General features: G+C 45.5%; 1 protein-coding gene across 5 annotated transcripts in view; it reads left to right on the top strand.

Moving 5' to 3' along the window:
- Positions 1-9,829, top strand: part of CMIP (c-Maf inducing protein) — a 136,473-nt gene extending 126,644 nt beyond the window's left edge. For all 5 annotated transcript variants that reach the window (XM_075101296.1, XM_075101295.1, XM_075101298.1 and 2 more), the window contains exons 15-21: positions 569-685; positions 2,113-2,253; positions 3,213-3,260; positions 4,025-4,171; positions 5,668-5,773; positions 6,906-6,976; positions 9,531-9,829. In XM_075101296.1, the coding sequence (XP_074957397.1) occupies positions 569-685; positions 2,113-2,253; positions 3,213-3,260; positions 4,025-4,171; positions 5,668-5,773; positions 6,906-6,976; positions 9,531-9,584 (684 nt within the window). In that variant the 3' untranslated portion in view covers positions 9,585-9,829. The remainder of the gene's footprint in view (positions 1-568; positions 686-2,112; positions 2,254-3,212; positions 3,261-4,024; positions 4,172-5,667; positions 5,774-6,905; positions 6,977-9,530) is intronic.
- Positions 9,830-18,077: the final 8,248 nt, after the last annotated feature.

The following is an 18,077-nucleotide window of genomic DNA, read 5'->3' as shown; positions in this document are numbered from 1 at the left end:
TAAGGCACTCCTTCCTTTCCCTGTCAGCTCCTGCCTGTTCATTCTGAACAGGTGATTTTGTCTGTCAGCACCCGTTAACCAAGGCTAGTGTTCAGCCAGCATATTGCCAGCACCACTGCCTTTTACCTAGACATCCAGCCCACACAACCCTTGCTCACCAGCTGGCATTTCCAGAGAAACTGAACCGCAAACAGATGCAAAAGCAAAATCTCCCGTGGTTCCCCTGGGGCTGGGTTCATCATGTTACTGGGGCTGGGGGCAATTGCACAGCTGCTCTGATGTTCCCTGGGGAGCCTATATCAGGCCTCTGGGCTGTCAGCTGAGCTTCTCTATGGAGGAAAGCTACCCGCTCCCTCAGACCTCACTAGGCATCACCTTTTTCAAAAAGTCACTTCCAATCAGCGATAAAGCTGTTGAGAGACTGCAACCATACTTGTAACGAGGGCCTCCTTTTCTTTAGGTTTGTTGGAAATACTTAAATTTGTTTGACTGTGTAACAATGTCCCTTCCAGAGGTATATGAGTTTCTTAGGCTTACACCTCTAATTTTAGTTCTGTTTCTCAAATAGGTTCATATTTTAATGGGATCCTGCTATAAAACGAAGAAGTTCCTGCTTTCACTGGCTGAAAATAAATTAGGACCTTGCATGCTACTGGCTTTGAGGGGTAACCAGACGATGGTAGAGGTAAGCCCTAAACATACGTAGTTGTTTACGAGCAGTATTCAGATTCGGTTTCACGCTGCCTTTCCCAGAATTAGATCTAGTGGAACTAGAGAAGCTGAGTTCAGGTTTGTGTCGTATCAAACACCAGCAGTGAGCAGTTGTGTTTCTCTTAAGTGGAACGAAACATTGCTGTTCTGCAGATATGAGTGTGAATTACATTAAAGGTGGGTGCAAGAATTTTTGGAGACAGAGATTGTTTGCCATAATTCAGTTGGAGAGACTAAGATGGGAAATAAATGGCCATGATGTTATAGGCTGTGGCAAGGGGTCAGAATTCAGGACCACAAGGTTTTTCCATTACTAAATGCCTAATGCTTGTCTTGCCACCTGCAAAATGAGCAGTGCACAAGAGATGCATTTACAAAATGTTATTTACTTCTGTTAATACACTATTTTTGTGCTTATGACTGGTTATTTTTGTTGCACTAATGGTTTATACATATTTTTCTGGGTTTCTAGAGAAGTTTCTCGATAAATGTCATAATATATTTTAAAAGGAAATAGAGGGTCGTTAAATAGTTAGAAGGAGTTACAATTTTCATTGACTTAGATCTGCATGCTAATGTGGTTCAGTAAATAGAGTGTGCTGCATGAATCTGAGTATAATGTTCCTTGATTTTTCTTTTTGTTAAAAATAATTAAAATTATGGAGGAACTAAAATCTTTGCATTTTAATTACAATGGCTTGATATGTAGCTGAAAAGGAAAGGCAGCATGAAGGGGTCAGCTTGTGTCCTAAGCCCAAGTGACCCACTGGAATCATTCCCTGGTGTGTGGCTTGCTCCTGGCAGACCCTTGCCCAGGAGTGAGTCAGGCATGTTTCCTATGAGATGGAGGGTGTCCTGGCCACAGCAGCGAGCTCCCAGCATCACCTTCTCTTGGAGTTTCTCTGGCCTTTCACCGTCCTGACTCATAGACTGGATATACTTCACATGCATTCTGTTTGCACAGAACCGCCAGCGCTTAGGGAACCGCTTGGCCCTACTGCTCATCTGTAATGTCCCAAGTCTGCCAATCTGCAGTCTAGCCGGTGTACCTGGGACACACTGGATCAATTGTACCTGTCCTGAAGAGGGCTGTGGCATGAAGCCATCTTCCAGGACTGATGCAAAGTAATTGCACCTCTCAGTCAGAAGGAATGAGCACTAATGGAAGACAGGATAGATAGGCTGGCTTTCAGAGATTAGAGTTCATTCTTTATGAATAAAAAATTGGTTTCTTGTGTTGGAAGGTCAGTAAGTGTTGCTAAGATCCTCTAATCTAGCCTGCATAATGCATGCTCTAACTTATCCAGTAATTTAAACTAGCATGCCCAGTGTAATTAGGGTATTTGGAAGCAATTGAATGTAAGCACTGCAGTGACCACTCTTCTTTGATTCTGCTGCTAGATTTTGTGTTTGATGCTGGAATACAACATCATCGATAATAACGACACCCAGCTCCAGATCATCTCTACTCTGGAAAGCACAGACGTGGGAAAGAGAATGTATGAACAGCTGTGTGACAGGCAGAGGGAGTTAAAAGAGCTGGTATGTCGCCCTGCATGCAGTATTGCCATAGCACATTGTGGTCTGTACTCTCCAGAAATGGAGGTACAAAAGAAAGACAAGCAGGGTGTGAAATTCCCAGTTAACAACAGGATGGGAGCAGTATTTGGAGGATTTTATTGTGAATATATATACTGTGTGATATTTACTGATGTGTCTAATCCCATACTATGTTTATGAATGATATTCAATAACTGCTTAGAATTTGTGTGAAAGAATAAAGGTGAATCCTGCTGTCCTAAGATCTTACAAGTCAGCTTGTCAAATTCTGCCACCTTTTGACATATGAGTAGCAAATGGTTCTAGTGCTGGCCAGCATTTCTTAATGCTTTGACATTCACAACATTTCACTGAGATGGTCTTTAGGTCTAGTTCTCAGAGATAGACCCTATGAGAATTTTTTTTTTTCCTGACTTTAAAGACAGTATCTACAAATTGAAGATGGGTCTGCTTTCATTAGCACTTTTTCACCTATGCAAACATACCCACAATCTTCCTCTTCCCTCTTTCACATTTGTATTTGTCTTCCTTAACCCCTGCTCCTAGCCTGAAAAGTATATGCTTTTTTTGAAGTCAAACACATTATTTTATCAGCTGTGCAGTCTCACCCCCTTTGCTATCTTAGCCTGCATTTTAAGGCTGTTTCCTTTAAAGTTAAAGTAACCAGATAATGGCAGGCTGAATCGGGCGACATGCTGACCTGTGGCACGAAGACCGCTAGCTGTGGTTAGTGGAGGTCCCCTGGGTACCAACAGGCCTGCATCTAGCAGACTCAGAAAAAAATCCCTGTCAGTGCAGAAAAAGCAGGGAAGAGGTGGAAGGGTGGGCAGGGAGCTTTGAAATTGGAGCAAGGTTTGCTCTAGTGAAGAGCTTGCTATACTGCAGTTGGTCTGAAATGTAGAACGGCAACTTGTTTAACCAAAATATCTTCTCTCTTACAGCAAAGGAAAGGTGGTCCCACAAGGTTAACACTGCCATCCAAATCCACAGTAAGTTAATCATGTCAATAGGAAAACAAGCTTTATCTTTCCGTATTTAAACACTTGATTTATGTTTGCCATATGGCACAGCAGTTTTGGTCAGTTGAGAGGGGAGCCATTCCACTTGCTCTGTCAACACAACTGGAGTTTACACAAATAAGGGCACATTTCTGCTCTTGGGTCTGTGCAGCAGTTTCCAATGTCAGTACAAGCATCAGACTGTCAGATTTATACTGGTGCACAGATTTGGAATTTACAGAAGAATCTAATGGTAGGTTTGGGGACAGAATTTTGCAATAAGAAGCAGGCTTCACAATGTCCAGTTCAGGATCTTAGACATGAAAGTCTGAAAGAGACCCATCACTGTTGCAGTTAAGCCTGGTGTAAACCCAGACTAACTTCACTGAAGCCAGGTAATGGTCCTGAACCCAGTTTGGATCTAGAACTTGCAGTGAAATCTTCATTAAGTTAAAAGACCCTCCTTTGACATTTGTTCTGACACTGAAGCCTTCATGTCCCATAAGGATACACACACAAAGAAAATTTTTGTCCTCGTGTCTGGCTACATTTTTCCCAGGGTGTGTGAAGCAATGCTGCCACAAGAGCCCAGCTGCTTGCCAAACAAACGGAAACTTCTCTGTGTGGTTCTCTATTACTGTAAACAAGCGGTACAATTGTGCAACTGTCGGTGGCTAACAGTATCAGTGACAGCACTGCAGATGATTGCAGGCTGAGGAGTCAATAATCTTCCTTATCAATCTGTTTGCTTTCAGGATGCAGACCTGGCCCGCTTGCTAAGCTCGGGATCTTTTGGAAATTTGGAAAACCTCAGCCTGGCCTTTACCAATGTGACAAGTGCTTGTGCTGAGCACCTCATTAAACTGCCTTCACTCAAGCAGCTGAACCTGTGGTCAACTCAGGTAAGTGCTTTGCAGACTGAAACTCAGAGCAGGAACCAATGCTGACTAATTCTGAAATTTCACATTACATCAGCATGAGAAGAGTGCGTGAAGAGGCTTGCTTAGGATGAGTTTGTCCTCATGCTATTTTTACAGGGTCTAGCTCATCTTGGAGGCTAATTTTTCTTTTTTCCTTTTTTTTTAAAAAAATAACATTTTATTTTGTTTTTAATTATAAAAGGCTTGCTGTTATCTTGGGTTGAACGTTCCAGTTAGACGTTGTTGATATCATTTACGTTACAGTACACGTGCTGTGTTCATCTGAGAAGTGCTTATCCTTTCACCCCTTTAGGACAAAAAAAAAGACACTCTGCAGGTCACCTGGTCAAGCAAAACACAGAGTCTGTGCAGTGCAGACAGTGAATTGCTCTGAATGCCCATCAACCAGAATTTCTTTAAAAACAGCAGCAACAAAAAGAAACTTGAATAGTGAATAAATAGAAGGAAACTCTAATGAGAATGTGGTTATTTTGTAAGCAAAAAGAGGCCAAGTTAACTAAATAAATTATTCAGCTGTTAATTGAAAGAGCTTTTAAAATGAAATTTTTCTTCTACATTTCCCTCCTGGTTTTGGTTTCTGAGGTTCTCCACTGAATAGGTTTTCCCCATTTTCTGTTAGCACCTATTTGTAGAGATCGCTGAAAATACGGTTATTCTCAGTGCAACCACAAAAAGCGGCATTTTTTTTTCCACCCAAATGTCATGTAAATATCTTGTTTTGTTTTCCTAACTACTTCTGTATCCCAGAAATTTCCCCTTTTTGTGTGGGGAATATGAAGTAGTATCTGATTGGTTTCTTGTTTTAAGACTGTCTTTTATCTCCTCCAGATTTGCCCTGACAGTGTAACTTTTGGACTTTAAAACTTTGATGCTTCTTGCCCAAAATGAGTTTGATTTCACTGGACAAAGAGCCTGTTTTCTGTATGATGATTTTTTTGCTGATTAAAAAAAAAAAAATAGTTCAGATTCCATTTTATTTTGCGATATCCTGGTTTCCATTAATCTAGAATTTAGAAACAGCAGAAATGAAGTGGGTCAATGGAACAATTACCAATCAATAGTACATTGTTCTTGAGACCAAAATAGCTAATTAATACCACTTGCATTATGCTTCTTTTTGTGATGTGGTTGGGAACTGGCTGAGACTGCCATAACCATCTTGTATAGCCTGGGTGGGAGTGCTCTCATACAAAGTCCAGACTTCAAAGGCACCATTCTAATTAAATGATGGCCTGCGGTTAAGTGCGCACAAGTCACTTAATTATTATGTTCCCCTCTGCAAAATAGGGATAAAACTATTTGCTTTCTCTCCTGTCATTTGAGATTGCGGTAAACAGTCTGAGTGTGGCTTTGAGGGCTCCTCTGTAAAACTCGATTTAATGTGCCCTGTTTGCACTGAGGTAATTGCACACGGCGTTCATGGATTATTTGAAAACAACTTTGCTTGTGCCCCACAGTTCGGAGATGCGGGGTTGCGGCTCCTGTCAGAACACCTCACGATGCTGCAAGTGCTCAACCTCTGCGAGACTCCTGTCACGGATGCTGGGCTGCTGGCACTTAGTTGTAAGTGACCAAAATAAGCTACAGAGGAAAATTATGTGGGTTCGGAGGAATTCACGTGGGTTCAGACAGAAGACTGATTTCTTGGCTGCCACAACGCTGCTTCCGCAGGGTTTTAGGCCAGGCCATGGTCATGTTTGGGTTTAAACTTCCCTCCTCCCTGCCCACGCAAGCGGCCGCTCAGCTGCAGGCAGGGGAAGCAGGACAGTGATCTGAGCCTGCTTAGTGGCCTTGTGTGGGCTTTGTTGCCCCAGACCATGCTCTACGTCTTGCCTCTGACTTTACTGGTGGCGCTTGTCTCGATCTCACGTGGCGACCTGTTGCCCTGGGACTTCCAGGCTTTTTTCAAGCGCCCTCCTGCGGGTGTCCCCTCAGGGTGCGAGTCTGACCTTGTGGTGAGGAGGGGAAGATTGCAAAGCTACGCAGCAACTTATTAGTGAGTTTAGCAGTCATGCACAGCAGGTTTTGTACCCTCTCTGGAATTTTTTGTTCCCTCTTTTTTGGAGAGGTGAAACTCTCGCCATTCTTAATTTAAATAGGGCAAGGCAGCCTGCGGCCGTCGAAGCAGCATTCAGGATTCCCTTGTGCGCTGAGAGCTGCTCGACGTGCCAGAATGAGACCCTTTCCTACATCCAACAGTGTATTATAAACCTCGCCTCTTGGGTTTAAAGGGCTCCTTTAATAGGCTTGATCCTACACAGACGTGCCAGACAGGCCAGTAGTTATGGCTCATCTTAGGAAACTATTCTGCTAAGTCCTGGAGCCCAAAATGGAAATGGGGGGGAGGGAAGGGAGAGGGAGGACTGCTAGATCAGCATGGCCCCTGCATGCACCATGCAGAGCACTGAGAACGGGCACTATTCAGAATAATGAGCAGGAAACTGATTATGAGAAGTTGCCTGAACTCCTTTGAAGTCAGCGGTCTTAAGCATATGCCCTTCCTAAATAGGGACTTTTTCCTGGATGAGGGCCCAAACAGCTGTGTATCCATTCGTACTTCTATATTTTACACTATTCAGCTTCTTCCTGAGAGTGCTGCACATAGTCATGTCTTGTTTATGCTTTGGCCTACTGTAAGTCTGGTATTTTAAGAAATGCAGCATGATCATAAGTATCTGTGTGTTTTCTCTTTCAGCCATGAAGAGCCTGTGTAGTTTAAATATGAACAGCACCAAACTTTCAGCAGATACCTACGAAGATCTCAAGGTATTTCTGAATTGCATCCACTAAAGATGAGAAGTAGCTGGCCCAGGAGGACTTGTGGATTTAGCAAGTGCATGGTGGTAGTGCCTAGTGCAGAGAGAACTGGCCCCGTGGAGTGGGTAGCATGAAAGTCATCTGAAGAGGGTAAAGTGGATTATTTTGGGGAGATAATGACTGAAAACAGCATTCTGAGGTTGCTGGCTTTGATGGACTCAGGAGACGTTTAATATGCTGATTGGATGACTATGAAATGGAATCAGAAACGGAATCTTTCTGCCAGTGCTATCAACAGTAAAGATTTCATAAATAGGAGCACATTGATTGTTTCCGATGAGGATACACAGACAGGTAAAATCTAGTGCACCCCTCCAAAGCCATGTCCTGTACTGTTATCAGGACCAGTCGTAAACGTGGGTGACCGGCATTATGGAGCTTTGATTCAGAATGCAAAGAGAGAATTAAAAGCATTGAGGAAGGTGCAAGTTTATCTTGACGCCTCTTGGACTGGAACCGGGCTTTAAACAGAAACACCTGCACAAACGCTCACTTCCCGAGTTTGACATGTAAGATGTCTGGTGTTACCATTTGGACTGTGAATTTACAACCGCTCCGGCAAAATGGTGTAAAGAACTAGAACGTAGCTGTGGGAGGGGGTTGGCCCCAGGTGGTTTCAGACAGACTGCCTGAGATGCGTTGGCTTTCATGACTTCATGTGGACTTTGTCTTTGTTCTGGTGTTGCATGAGTCATATCTCGCAAAGTCTTACCTTATAAACCCAAGTGCTGAAGATGAAACTCCACATTATGTTGTCTTGTGTGTTGAAACTTCAGATTGTGCCAGGTTTATTCAAAAAGGTCACAACCTTGGGTTGAGTGTTGAACTCCAGGCAAGTCCTGAAACTGCTCTGCTTTCAACATTCACTGCAAACTTGTATCTTTGGTTCTGGCTGTGGAGCCAGGGCTCCCCCAGAGATTCAGTTGCAATGCTGCTAGCATGGATTTTTCAAGATCAAGTTTTCAAAACTTGTGTCACAATTGTATATGCAAAGAAAAAGTCCTTAGAATTAACAGCTGGCTTGCAGATGGGTTCACACAATGGAGCTTGTATCAGGCCCCAGGCACTTACAGACAATCAAGGTCAATGCTGTATTTGGCCCAGGGCTCTGAAATCGAGTCTACTGACAGGCTCCTCCAGTCCTACCCCTGCTTCTGAGCCCCTTTGCCACTAACTTCAGACCGAAACTCATATTTTCCTAACTGGTTCCCTCTGCTCTGGTATTGCATTAACAGTCCTTAGCGGCAACGCACGAAAGTAACTTGCCAGGGCAAACAGCAAAACTGGCTTTGAGCAAAGTCTCGATGATTGCAGAGAATTAAAAAAGCTGAGAAAACAGGCATGCGTCACTTTTTCCCCTCTCACCTCTTTTGCTGAGATTTATCTTAGTGGCCATTTTTTTAGAGCTCTGTGTGTGTTCAAAGGGAGGGTAATAGTTTCTTTCCCTGGGGCACATGGTTGTAGGTCTGTTGAGAACAGTTCAGACTTCAAAGAACGTATTTTTGATACAAATCTTTCCTTCTTCTCCCCTTGGTCTGCGAGAGCACTCGGGGCACAAGCCGGTGATGACATTTCCTCTCTGCTCCATCCCCCACCCCACTAAACATGCTTGCACACACACAGACACCCACATATGTACCAGGCAGGCTGAACCAGACAATAAATAAACACCCACTACTGAAGTCATTATTGCCTAACTGAAAAATTATTTGCTGGCAGTGTCTGTAGGATTATGACTAGCTCTTATCAAAATATGCGTGCACATAAATCAAGGAGTGAGGTAATAATGACTCCTAGAAACTTCCAACTCCTCAATTATGCCCCAGCCTAATTAAATGTGTTTATTTGTTTTGAGAGAACTAACCATACAATTATGGTTTGAGAGCATGGAAATGGGATTGACAAGTAGGAACAGTGCAAACAACCGATTCCCATCTGCCTCACGCATGGTAATTCAGGAACAATACGTCCAAATGCAGTGGATTTATGGAAAGGAGACCACAAAGACACCAAAAGTTGCTAACGCTCTCCAAATTTTTTTAATAGATGGAGGGAAAAATCAAGCAATGACTTAGTGTGGAGGCTGAAGAAGGAGCATGTGGCCGGCTGCTGCAGATTGAGTCCACTGCCTTCACGGCTGGAGTTTGACAGACAAATTTTGCTAAGCATTTGTATAAAAAATAAAGATCAGGGTCTGATCCGGACCTGGTCACTGGCGCTTGGGTTTTACTAGAACCGCTCGTTTTTGCCGCAGGTGTGACTTAGTCTTGTGTGTCTGTAAAAGCTCGGTGTCTTGTTCCTTCGTTAACACCTGTGTGCTTCCGCTCGCTGCTGAACTCGGCACCAGCACTCGGCAGGGCTCAGGTCGTAGCGCATCTTCCTGCAGTTTGTGGCCGATAGATCAATCCTCCTGGTTTGCTGACAGTCCAGATTTGACAGGAGCTTTTTTCCTGAGTCCTGAATGCGTGTCATTAATTCTGACCTTTTCCTGCCCTCCCCACAGGCTAAACTACCCAATCTGAAAGAAGTGGATGTCCGCTACACCGAAGCATGGTGAACTCTCCCTGCCTCCGACTCTTCTCTTTTGCTTCTCATCAGAAGGAAAAGATTTTTAAAACAAACAGAGAAAAACAAACCGGAACATAACTTTTGGCTAATACCTGTAGAGCAGCGAGTCCTGGGACTTGGTGGTAGGAGTCGTGATTGTGGGGTAGAGGAGTGGCGTTGTGTGTGTCGGGGGGGACGGGGCAAGCCTGGACCCGGCCGGATTCTTTCAGATTTGTGATTTTGGAATCAACGTAATTTAAATTGAAAAGGAAAAAAAAAAAAAAAGACTTTGTAGCAGCAAGAAGATTATAAAGAGGAAAAAAAACACCTTTGTGGATTTTATTTACCTTTGTGTTTTATGCCGTGTGGAGAAAAAAAAAGTATATTCATTTGTCATTATTTACCTGGGTTTCCTTGGCTGGCACCCGTCCAGTCAGAACTCCTCTTTCATCAGTTTTGCTCCAGAAAATCACACTTACGAAAATCTCAAGAGAAGAAAACCAAAACCAATATGATTTCCACCTCCCCCATGTCCTTGCAGTTGTTTATGCAAAGTAATTTTGTTGTACATAAGATTTACAGAATGCATCTATTTAAGAAAATGGTTCACAAATAACAGGTCTGGGACCTGTGTTTTATTTATGAATTGTTAATTCTTTTACCCTTTTTTTGCGTATAGTACTGTATAAACTAGTTGGCTGTCTTGTTGTTATTTTTTTTTTAAGAGGAAACGTCCTCCTTGAAGAATTGCCTTTTAGTAATGCATAGTGTATTATACTCCCTCTCTGTCACAACATCCATCGCGTTGTCTTTTTGATTTCAAAATGCCTCAAACGTTATCAAATAGGAAGGAAAAGACCTATCGAGGGGGTGTGGTTGTGGGGGAGGGGGTGCAGGGATTAATAAAAGTCACATTTCCTTCCAAAGTCTGAAAACTTTCTTTAGTCTTTCGAACCGTGTCAGGTTAAACATGGGAGATGGGGAAAAGATGTTGTTTATTTTGCCAATGGGGTATTTGCAAACCTCTGTAGTTTATACAAGTTGCCTCGGTTGTTTTCTGTTTACGTCCAATATTTCAAAAAGAGAAAAAAAAGCTCTCCCTCCATTTTGTGCATTAGCTTTTTCTGGTTTTTTTTTTTTTTTTCCCCCCTCCTCTTCTCCGCCCTCCCCTCCCTCCCCCTACCTGTTCTGTGCACACATTGTTCTGCATGTTCCTCTGGGGAGACTGAAAAAATAGCGTTGTTGCTGATGCGATAGCTCCGACCTGTCTGTAAATGTGACTGCTACATTTTTCAAATTCCACAATTGCTTAGAAGATGATTTTTTAAAAATTGTGGTTTCTTTTATAACTATGCTGTTGACTTTTTTTTTTTCATAATGAGCCTTCATTGTACAAAGCTGCTTATTTAAAAAAATCAAACAAAAAAAAAAAAACAAAAAGAAGTTTTTCTTCTGTTTAACACCTTTATTTTATTCTTCAGCACCTCAAGGTTTCACGTACAGCCAATGTAATTTTTTTATATATAAATATATATATATTTAATCTTATTCAATGGAAGCCAAGCTTTTGTTTTTTGGTTTTGTTTTGTTTTGTTCTGTTTTTTTAAACTTTGCTATGTAGACAACCCCGACCCAAATCTCATGTTCTGGTTTTTTTGGGGGGTTTGGTGGGTTTTTTTTTTTAATAAATGAAACAGAAATTGAGTCTTAACTCGCATAGTGTGCCAGGTTTTTTTCCCCCCTTCAAATCCCAAACTGTATGCGGATGCAGTATGGGGAAAAAAAAAAAAGAATAAAATAAAAATTATGCCAACATTTTCCTTAGCACTGTTGCTTTTACCAATGGTTTACTACTACTGTTCTGTAGCTGTGTACAAAGAGATGTGAAATAATTTCAGGCAAAAATAAACTGTAAGTGAGTATCTTTTAGCTGCGTGCTTTGTGTTTTCTTTGAAGGAAGCTTTCGTTGGCCTGATGACGCAGGGATGCTGTGGGAGGTGCAGAGACGCCGGAGCGGGAGGACGACGGCTTACCAAGGACGGTGTCTCAAAGAGCTGCGCGCTCACAGCTCGCCCTGTGCCGCTGCTCCGCGCCGCGCACCGGTGCCTCGGCGCTGCCCCTTCCCTCCCGTTGCAAAGCGGGGGGACCAGCGGGCAGCCCTCGCGGGTGTTTTCCACCAGCTGCCGAGTCTCGAGGCACCGGAAGGGAGGAGGAGGAGGAGGAGGAGGAGGACAGCTGACTCTGCGCGCCCGGCGCTTGCATCCCTCCCCGAGACCATTTATCTCTTCACCATTCCTAATCCTTCATCACAGGCTCAAGGAGTTCTTGCACTGGCCATCAAAAGAGTTGCACTGGTGGGGTTTTTTTGCACTGGTTGCCTGAAGTACGCAGTGCTGGAAACGCTGGGGTGTTTCCAGACTCGAGAGGGGCTTCTGTATATTTCAGGGCAACATCCAAATGGAGGGATCCGCATTCTGCTCGCTGTCCTTGATAAAGCATGCTGGTTTGTGGGATGGACACCAGCAGAAAATCCAGCTGGAGCCTGACAACTCCGCGTCGGTTGTCCAATTACTAAACTTGTTTAGCTTTTAAACAAATGGGCCCCACTTGAAACCAATTCCTGCAGATGTTATGAGAACCACCTTCGTCACCTATGTTACCTGGCCTCCGTACTTTCATGTTTGTCTGTATTTCCGTCCTATTCCACAAAACAGACTTCAGGACATGGAGAAACAAAGCATTCGTTCTGTGTTTCCAGCCAAGGTAAGGACTGCTCACAGGCTGGCCCTTGAATAAGGAGAATAAGCCATGCCTTTATTTTTTTCCCCACTGAAACAAGACAGCTGCAGCTGAGGCTGTCAGGCTTTTTGAGTCTTTTCCCCTTGAGCGGTCACTGCTGCGTATGGGCTCTCCTCCCCTGGCAACAGCAGGGACTTCGCAAAGCCTTTCTGGACCCTGAATAGCCAGAAATACTCCCGTGATGTTGCACAAGGGACTGAGAAATTGCCTAAGGAAGGAGAGCTTTAGGCCTTGACGAAGCGCAGGCACACATTGGAAACAGCTTCTCTTCCTCCTGTGGGCAGTGACCCTCTCTCCTGCTGCTCCCCAGGCTCTGCCCTCCGGGGAATCGGCGGCAGCGGTTGGGTCCTGCAACCTCAGCTGGCTCAGCAGAGGAAGAAGCTTGAATATCCACGGTGCACTGGTCTTGCTGTGATGCCACGCGGGCGACTTGGAGCGAGCAGGGAAAGGGCGTGTGTGAGATCCCCCTTCAGCACCTGCCCCGGTCCTGCCTTCTGCCACCGCCTCCAACAAACCGCTCCTTTGTGCTTCGTTCCCCTCCCGAACCAGCAAATATTTGTCCCTGCGATGTCAGCAGGCTAACCAAAACCGGAATGAGCTCGAAGATGATCAATGTGTTGTTAAATAAAATGGTACTTGTGGTCGGCCTCACCTTGCAGGAGTCGTCTCTGGGCCAGGGCAGGTGCCTTTGGCCTCCAGCCCCCGGCAATTACCGAGTGACATTGTTAGAAAGTTCTAAGGATTTTGTCAGGCCGGGGATTCTTGGTTACAAAAAGGGAGTATTAGATGGGGCGTAAAAAGAGATGCTGTATCTCGGCTTGCGCGCGGAAAGGTTTTTCTGAGTTTTCTCTACTACGGGGCTTGTAGAGGGCGCCGGCGGTTTCACCTGGATAATGATGCCTTTCAGCCTGCCTTTCAGCTTGCTGATAATACAAGCCACTAAAAAGCTGCCCAGTTTTATCTGGGAGGTTACTGCAGCCTGTCTTCCCAGGGATTGTGAATACCAGGGGTTTGTCTAACCTACAGCTTTTGGCTTTCAACCCGAACTAGCGCGATAGCTTTGATGCAAGTCCAAAGAGCACAAAGCTGCAGCATTACCTTGTTTCAGGGGCAATTTTCTCACGTCCTCGTTAAAACCCTGCAGTTGTCCTACCTTCCTATTGCTTCTTCCACTGCTCACAGCTATGTTTTGAGTTTCGGAAGACCAAATGCAGAGATGAATCTCACAAAGTACCAGTTGCCTCCATTTTCCCAGCTGGGTGGGTACAGTCTGTTTGTTGCTCAGAAAGAAAAATATATGCCTAAAATCCCGACAATTAAGTGTGGATTTGCTTGGGGGGGAGTGCTGAAACAGCTGCTGGTCTGAAGAGTCGTCTGGTCCCATTTTTACCAGGTAAGAGCTCAGTATGTCATTCATATGGTCCTTTCACACAAGGTGGAGCCTGGGTTATCTACAAGTTCCGGCCCGGAGGACCTGAGGCTATCTGCCTAACGCTGGTTGTGGGACCTCCTGGGTGAGATGGAGGCACCAGGGTGGGTGTGGAGCGGCTGGGCTGTTCTCAGGGCAGATCTGCAGGTTGCTCAGTGCCCACTTGAGGTCTGTGGGTGTCCTGATCTCCCGAGAGCCGGCGGCGTGTCCCCAGAGCCGTCAATGGGCGCTGAGCAGGCCGTGTGCCTGCGTCAGGACCACCCCTGCCAAGCAGGGGAGAGGATCCATCTCTGAGCCTCAGAACTGAGCAGGTGAAGTCCTCTTGGAAATACAGCGGGAAGGTGTGAGTGAGTGGAAAGACCTTGTTGGTAGATAGGTGTAGGGCCTGGAGTCTGGACCAGCAATCCCTGAATGCAGTGAAGGTAAGAAATAGTAACGATGGGCTCAAAAAGAAAGCGTGGATGCCAACTGCCGGAGATCGATGTATTCTGGACAACAGCAGGAGCTGGGGCTGTTCCATCTTTGGGATTTCCACTCCTGTGATGGCTGGGAGCAGGAGTAACCTCCTGTCTCATATGTACAAGGATTTCTAATCTGGAAAAGAGCTCCTTGAAACTTTCTACACATCTATAAGCAGTAAGACTTTAGTGCTCGCATCATTCTCACGCTAAAGGCAATGCTGACCTCTCCCAGCCTCTGTAAAGCCAACCAGCTGTACCTATTAGAACACATCAGTCAACTGTATTGCTGTGTCCTGAATTTTTAATTATCTTTTCCAACTAAATAGAGTACACGCATCAAAATATTTGTTTCAAGTGGCTGTTATCGTCCAGTTTTTTCCATTTTCTTTTCTGTTGACCAAAGAAATCTTAAGTAAATATTTGAGATAAGCCATTTTTATTAAAAACAGAGCTTGGAATATCCTTTTTGCCAGTAATATTAAACGTGCCGGTATTTTTCCTGTTAGCCTGGTACCTGCTTTTTTTATCATTACTTTTTAGGCAATCTCATGTCCATGCTCTTCACCAACCATATAGAACAAGTCCTGTAACATATTTGCATTTTTAAAATAGACCCTGCAAGATTTCAAATATATATAGGTACAAAAATCTCACCGTGACCCCAATGGTCATGCAAGAACCTTGTCAATACAGCGCTGCCGATGTAAATGTGTGTCCTTTTTCCTACCAACCTCTGCAAAGATCAAAGCAAAGGTCTGTATAACAGACTATAGCTCGCAGCTCATGTTCAGTTCCCTGCTAGCATTAAATTGGTCTCAACACCTAAATTAACCAGTTTGCTTCACAGGTCTGGCAGTTGATATAGTAACCAGTTTCTTCTCAAATTTTCTTCTAGTCAGGATATAATATCCAACATTAATCCTCTAATTTTAACGCAGCATACATTTGAAGTTGAATTGCTCACAGCAGCTGAGATACTTTTAAATCTGAGCAGAGTGTCTCCCACCTGGAATCTCCCATTCTTACATATGCCTTTACTATAAAATCAGTGCCTTTGTATTAAGTTACATGAGGTTCTTTAAAAAGTTTGCTTTGAATATGAGGTCAGAAACCTGCTGACTCCCTCACTCACATCAAAGTGTTGCTAGTGTCTTTGGTATGCAGTATACCTCATTGTATTTAAAATACAGAAGCCTTGGCTTAGGGTTACTTTTCTTTCCATATTTTACCAATTATGATGACATTAAGGATAACTAATGTTACTGACTCATTTGCCAGGTGCTTTGAGATCTTGGAGCTAGGTTTTGTTATTTATTGCTGTGCTAAGAGGCAGGGTTGTGAACCCTGAAGGGTGCAGAAACACATCTATCAGGAATGCTTTGGATTTCTGTTTAAACATCGCAGTGTTAGAAAGATGCAGGTTTGGGTTGATTGTTGTTATTTATAAAGAGAAAAAATATTGTAAAACCAGTCTATTGAAAAACTAGCATTTTATGTCGTTCTCAGATCCTGTTTTACCAGCCAGCTCCCTTCCACGTGGTGCTTTCTCCAGTCCTGAGAGATGGGATGAGCGGCAGCGGGGCTGGGTGAGCATCCCCATGCCTGCGTCCTTGGAACCGGCGGGATGAGGCCCATCCAGATCTCCTTCCTGGTAAGGAAAGAGCAGATCCCGCTCTGCCTGGATGACAACAAGCTAGTGTGGAAGCAGGATTTGTCCAGTGTAACAAACAAACAAAAAAGATCAAATCTTTATAAGAATCCCAGCCACAGCTAAAACAAAAATTCCCCATGACTCGGGGAGAAGGGCTGTGTATGAGAGGGGCAGCTGGGAAAGCCAAGCTGGGCTGTGACATTGCTCCCGCCCTGCCCATTAGGTGAAACGCTTGTTTTCACAGGGCAGCGAACTGGGTAGCATGTAGAATATTTTTGGCTGACCCAGACTTCTGCGAGCGGTCCAGCGGTAGCGGCAGTAGCCCTGATATGTGGAAGGTAAAAGAGGCCCCAGAGGCAATTGAGGATTTGTCAGCCGGGATTGTGTCCATCCCCAGATCTGGGGTGGCAGAGGTCTGAGCCTTCTTGCTCGAGCCTGGTGAAGAAGCCAGGTCCCACTCCCTTGCAAACCTTTTCTTCAGAAAACATGCCTGGTGTTTTTTGAAGAGGGATTTTTGTTTTAGTGCTGGGGGGACACCGTGCTGGTGCGTGCGGGGAGCTCACCCGAGTGCCAAGGGCAGAGCTCGGCCTCCACCGCGCAGCCGGAGCCGCGCGTGGCCATCGGATGCCCAGGTTGGGCATTACGCCCCTCGTGGAGACGTGGGATTTCTGCCTCGGTGGGTTTTGTGTGACTCCTGACAGGAAAGCGAGCGGCGGCAGCTCTGCCGTAACGCGATATGACAGCGTTGTGTTTCTGCATGTCGAGAGCCACAAGCGCCATCCGAGGCAGGTCTGCCTGCGTGAGGCATCTGCTCGGGTGCGAAGCCTCTACTCTGGTCACCTCCTTCATGTTTCAAGAGCTTCCAAACCATCTTCATTGGAAATACTGTCAGCTTACAAGGACAGGGGAAATGGGTCAGTGTGTGCGGGGTAGAACATGTTCCTGACGGCTTGGTTTCTGAAATAGAGCTCCATCCCACCACTAGCAGTGACGGGGCTCCCCACCACCCGCGAATGACGCGAGGAGGGGTTCGGGCCTGGCAGACATCCATGGATGCTGCTGCAGGCCCTGGCGGCGGGGTCACCTCCTGAGAGAAAAAAAATAAAGAAAGAAAACCCCAAACTTGGCGGGGGGGGGGAAGAAAAAAGTTGCACTTGAGGTTAATGCTGTTCTCCGCCGCAGAGCTGATGACATCAATGTTTCCATGGCAACAAAATCTTCACTTAGGTATGGTGAGCGCCCCGAGCTTGCGGCTGCCAAGGAAACCCGCCTGAGCTTGGGCACACAGCCATTGCAGCAGCCCTGGGGCCTTTCTCCTCCTCCTCCTCCTCACCTTGCCCTGCTGCTGAGGGGCTCTGGGCTGCTGCTCCCTGTCCCTCATGTAAGTTGTTTGGTGAAATCTTCCATTTTTCACCCCCGCTGCTGCCCCAGTAGCTCTGGTGCGTCCTGAGGACGACAAGGGAGAACTTGCCATCAGTAGAGACGTGAGGACATGGTGGCTCCGCACCCGGCCATCGCTGGCACCATGAGTCTCCTGCCCATCTTAATGGAGGCCCAAACAAAACTGTTGGCTTCCACCTGCTCATGAGTGACGTTACTTTGGTTTTTGGGGCCTGGTTTGGTCTGACACCAAGCTCAGGGGACTCCTGGCCTGGTGCGGGGCCCATTCCTTTCACAGGCGAGCGCCAGCCATGAGATGCGATATGGTTTGGCCCCATCCCTGGGGCAGCAAGCGGCTGGTGGGGCAACCCACGGAGGAGGGTGGGACATTTCACTTTCCCCTGTCACAGCACAAGACGAACCCATCTGCAGCCGCTTCTTTGCTGTGAGGCTGTGCCAGTGCAGTGTGGAACGATTACCCCTCTTCATCGGTACAAATGAGAGATTCCTAAAGTTTGGTTATTCAGTCCTAATCCAGTGATTTCAGGTAAGAGCAGTCATTAGTCACCAGGGTGAACCCATGGGGTCACGAGCAGTGATCGAAGTGAAGAAAATATTTGACCAGAAGTTTGGGTCTGAACAAAGCCTGATTTCAGTGCTAGGCTCAGCTGAAGCTGTGCCACAGCCTGGCCAAGTATGAGCATCCTGACCAGTGCTCCCCCAGCAGCTTTGCCAGCCCCAAAGGACCCCCAAGGTCTCTCTGGCATCATGGAAGGTTGTTCA

The sequence above is a fragment of the Phalacrocorax aristotelis genome, chromosome 8, assembly GCF_949628215.1.
Source record: "Phalacrocorax aristotelis chromosome 8, bGulAri2.1, whole genome shotgun sequence".
Lineage (NCBI taxonomy): Eukaryota > Metazoa > Chordata > Aves > Suliformes > Phalacrocoracidae > Phalacrocorax > Phalacrocorax aristotelis.
Note: the sequence above shows the minus strand (reverse complement) of the source record. Positions and strands in the feature narration are given on the sequence as shown.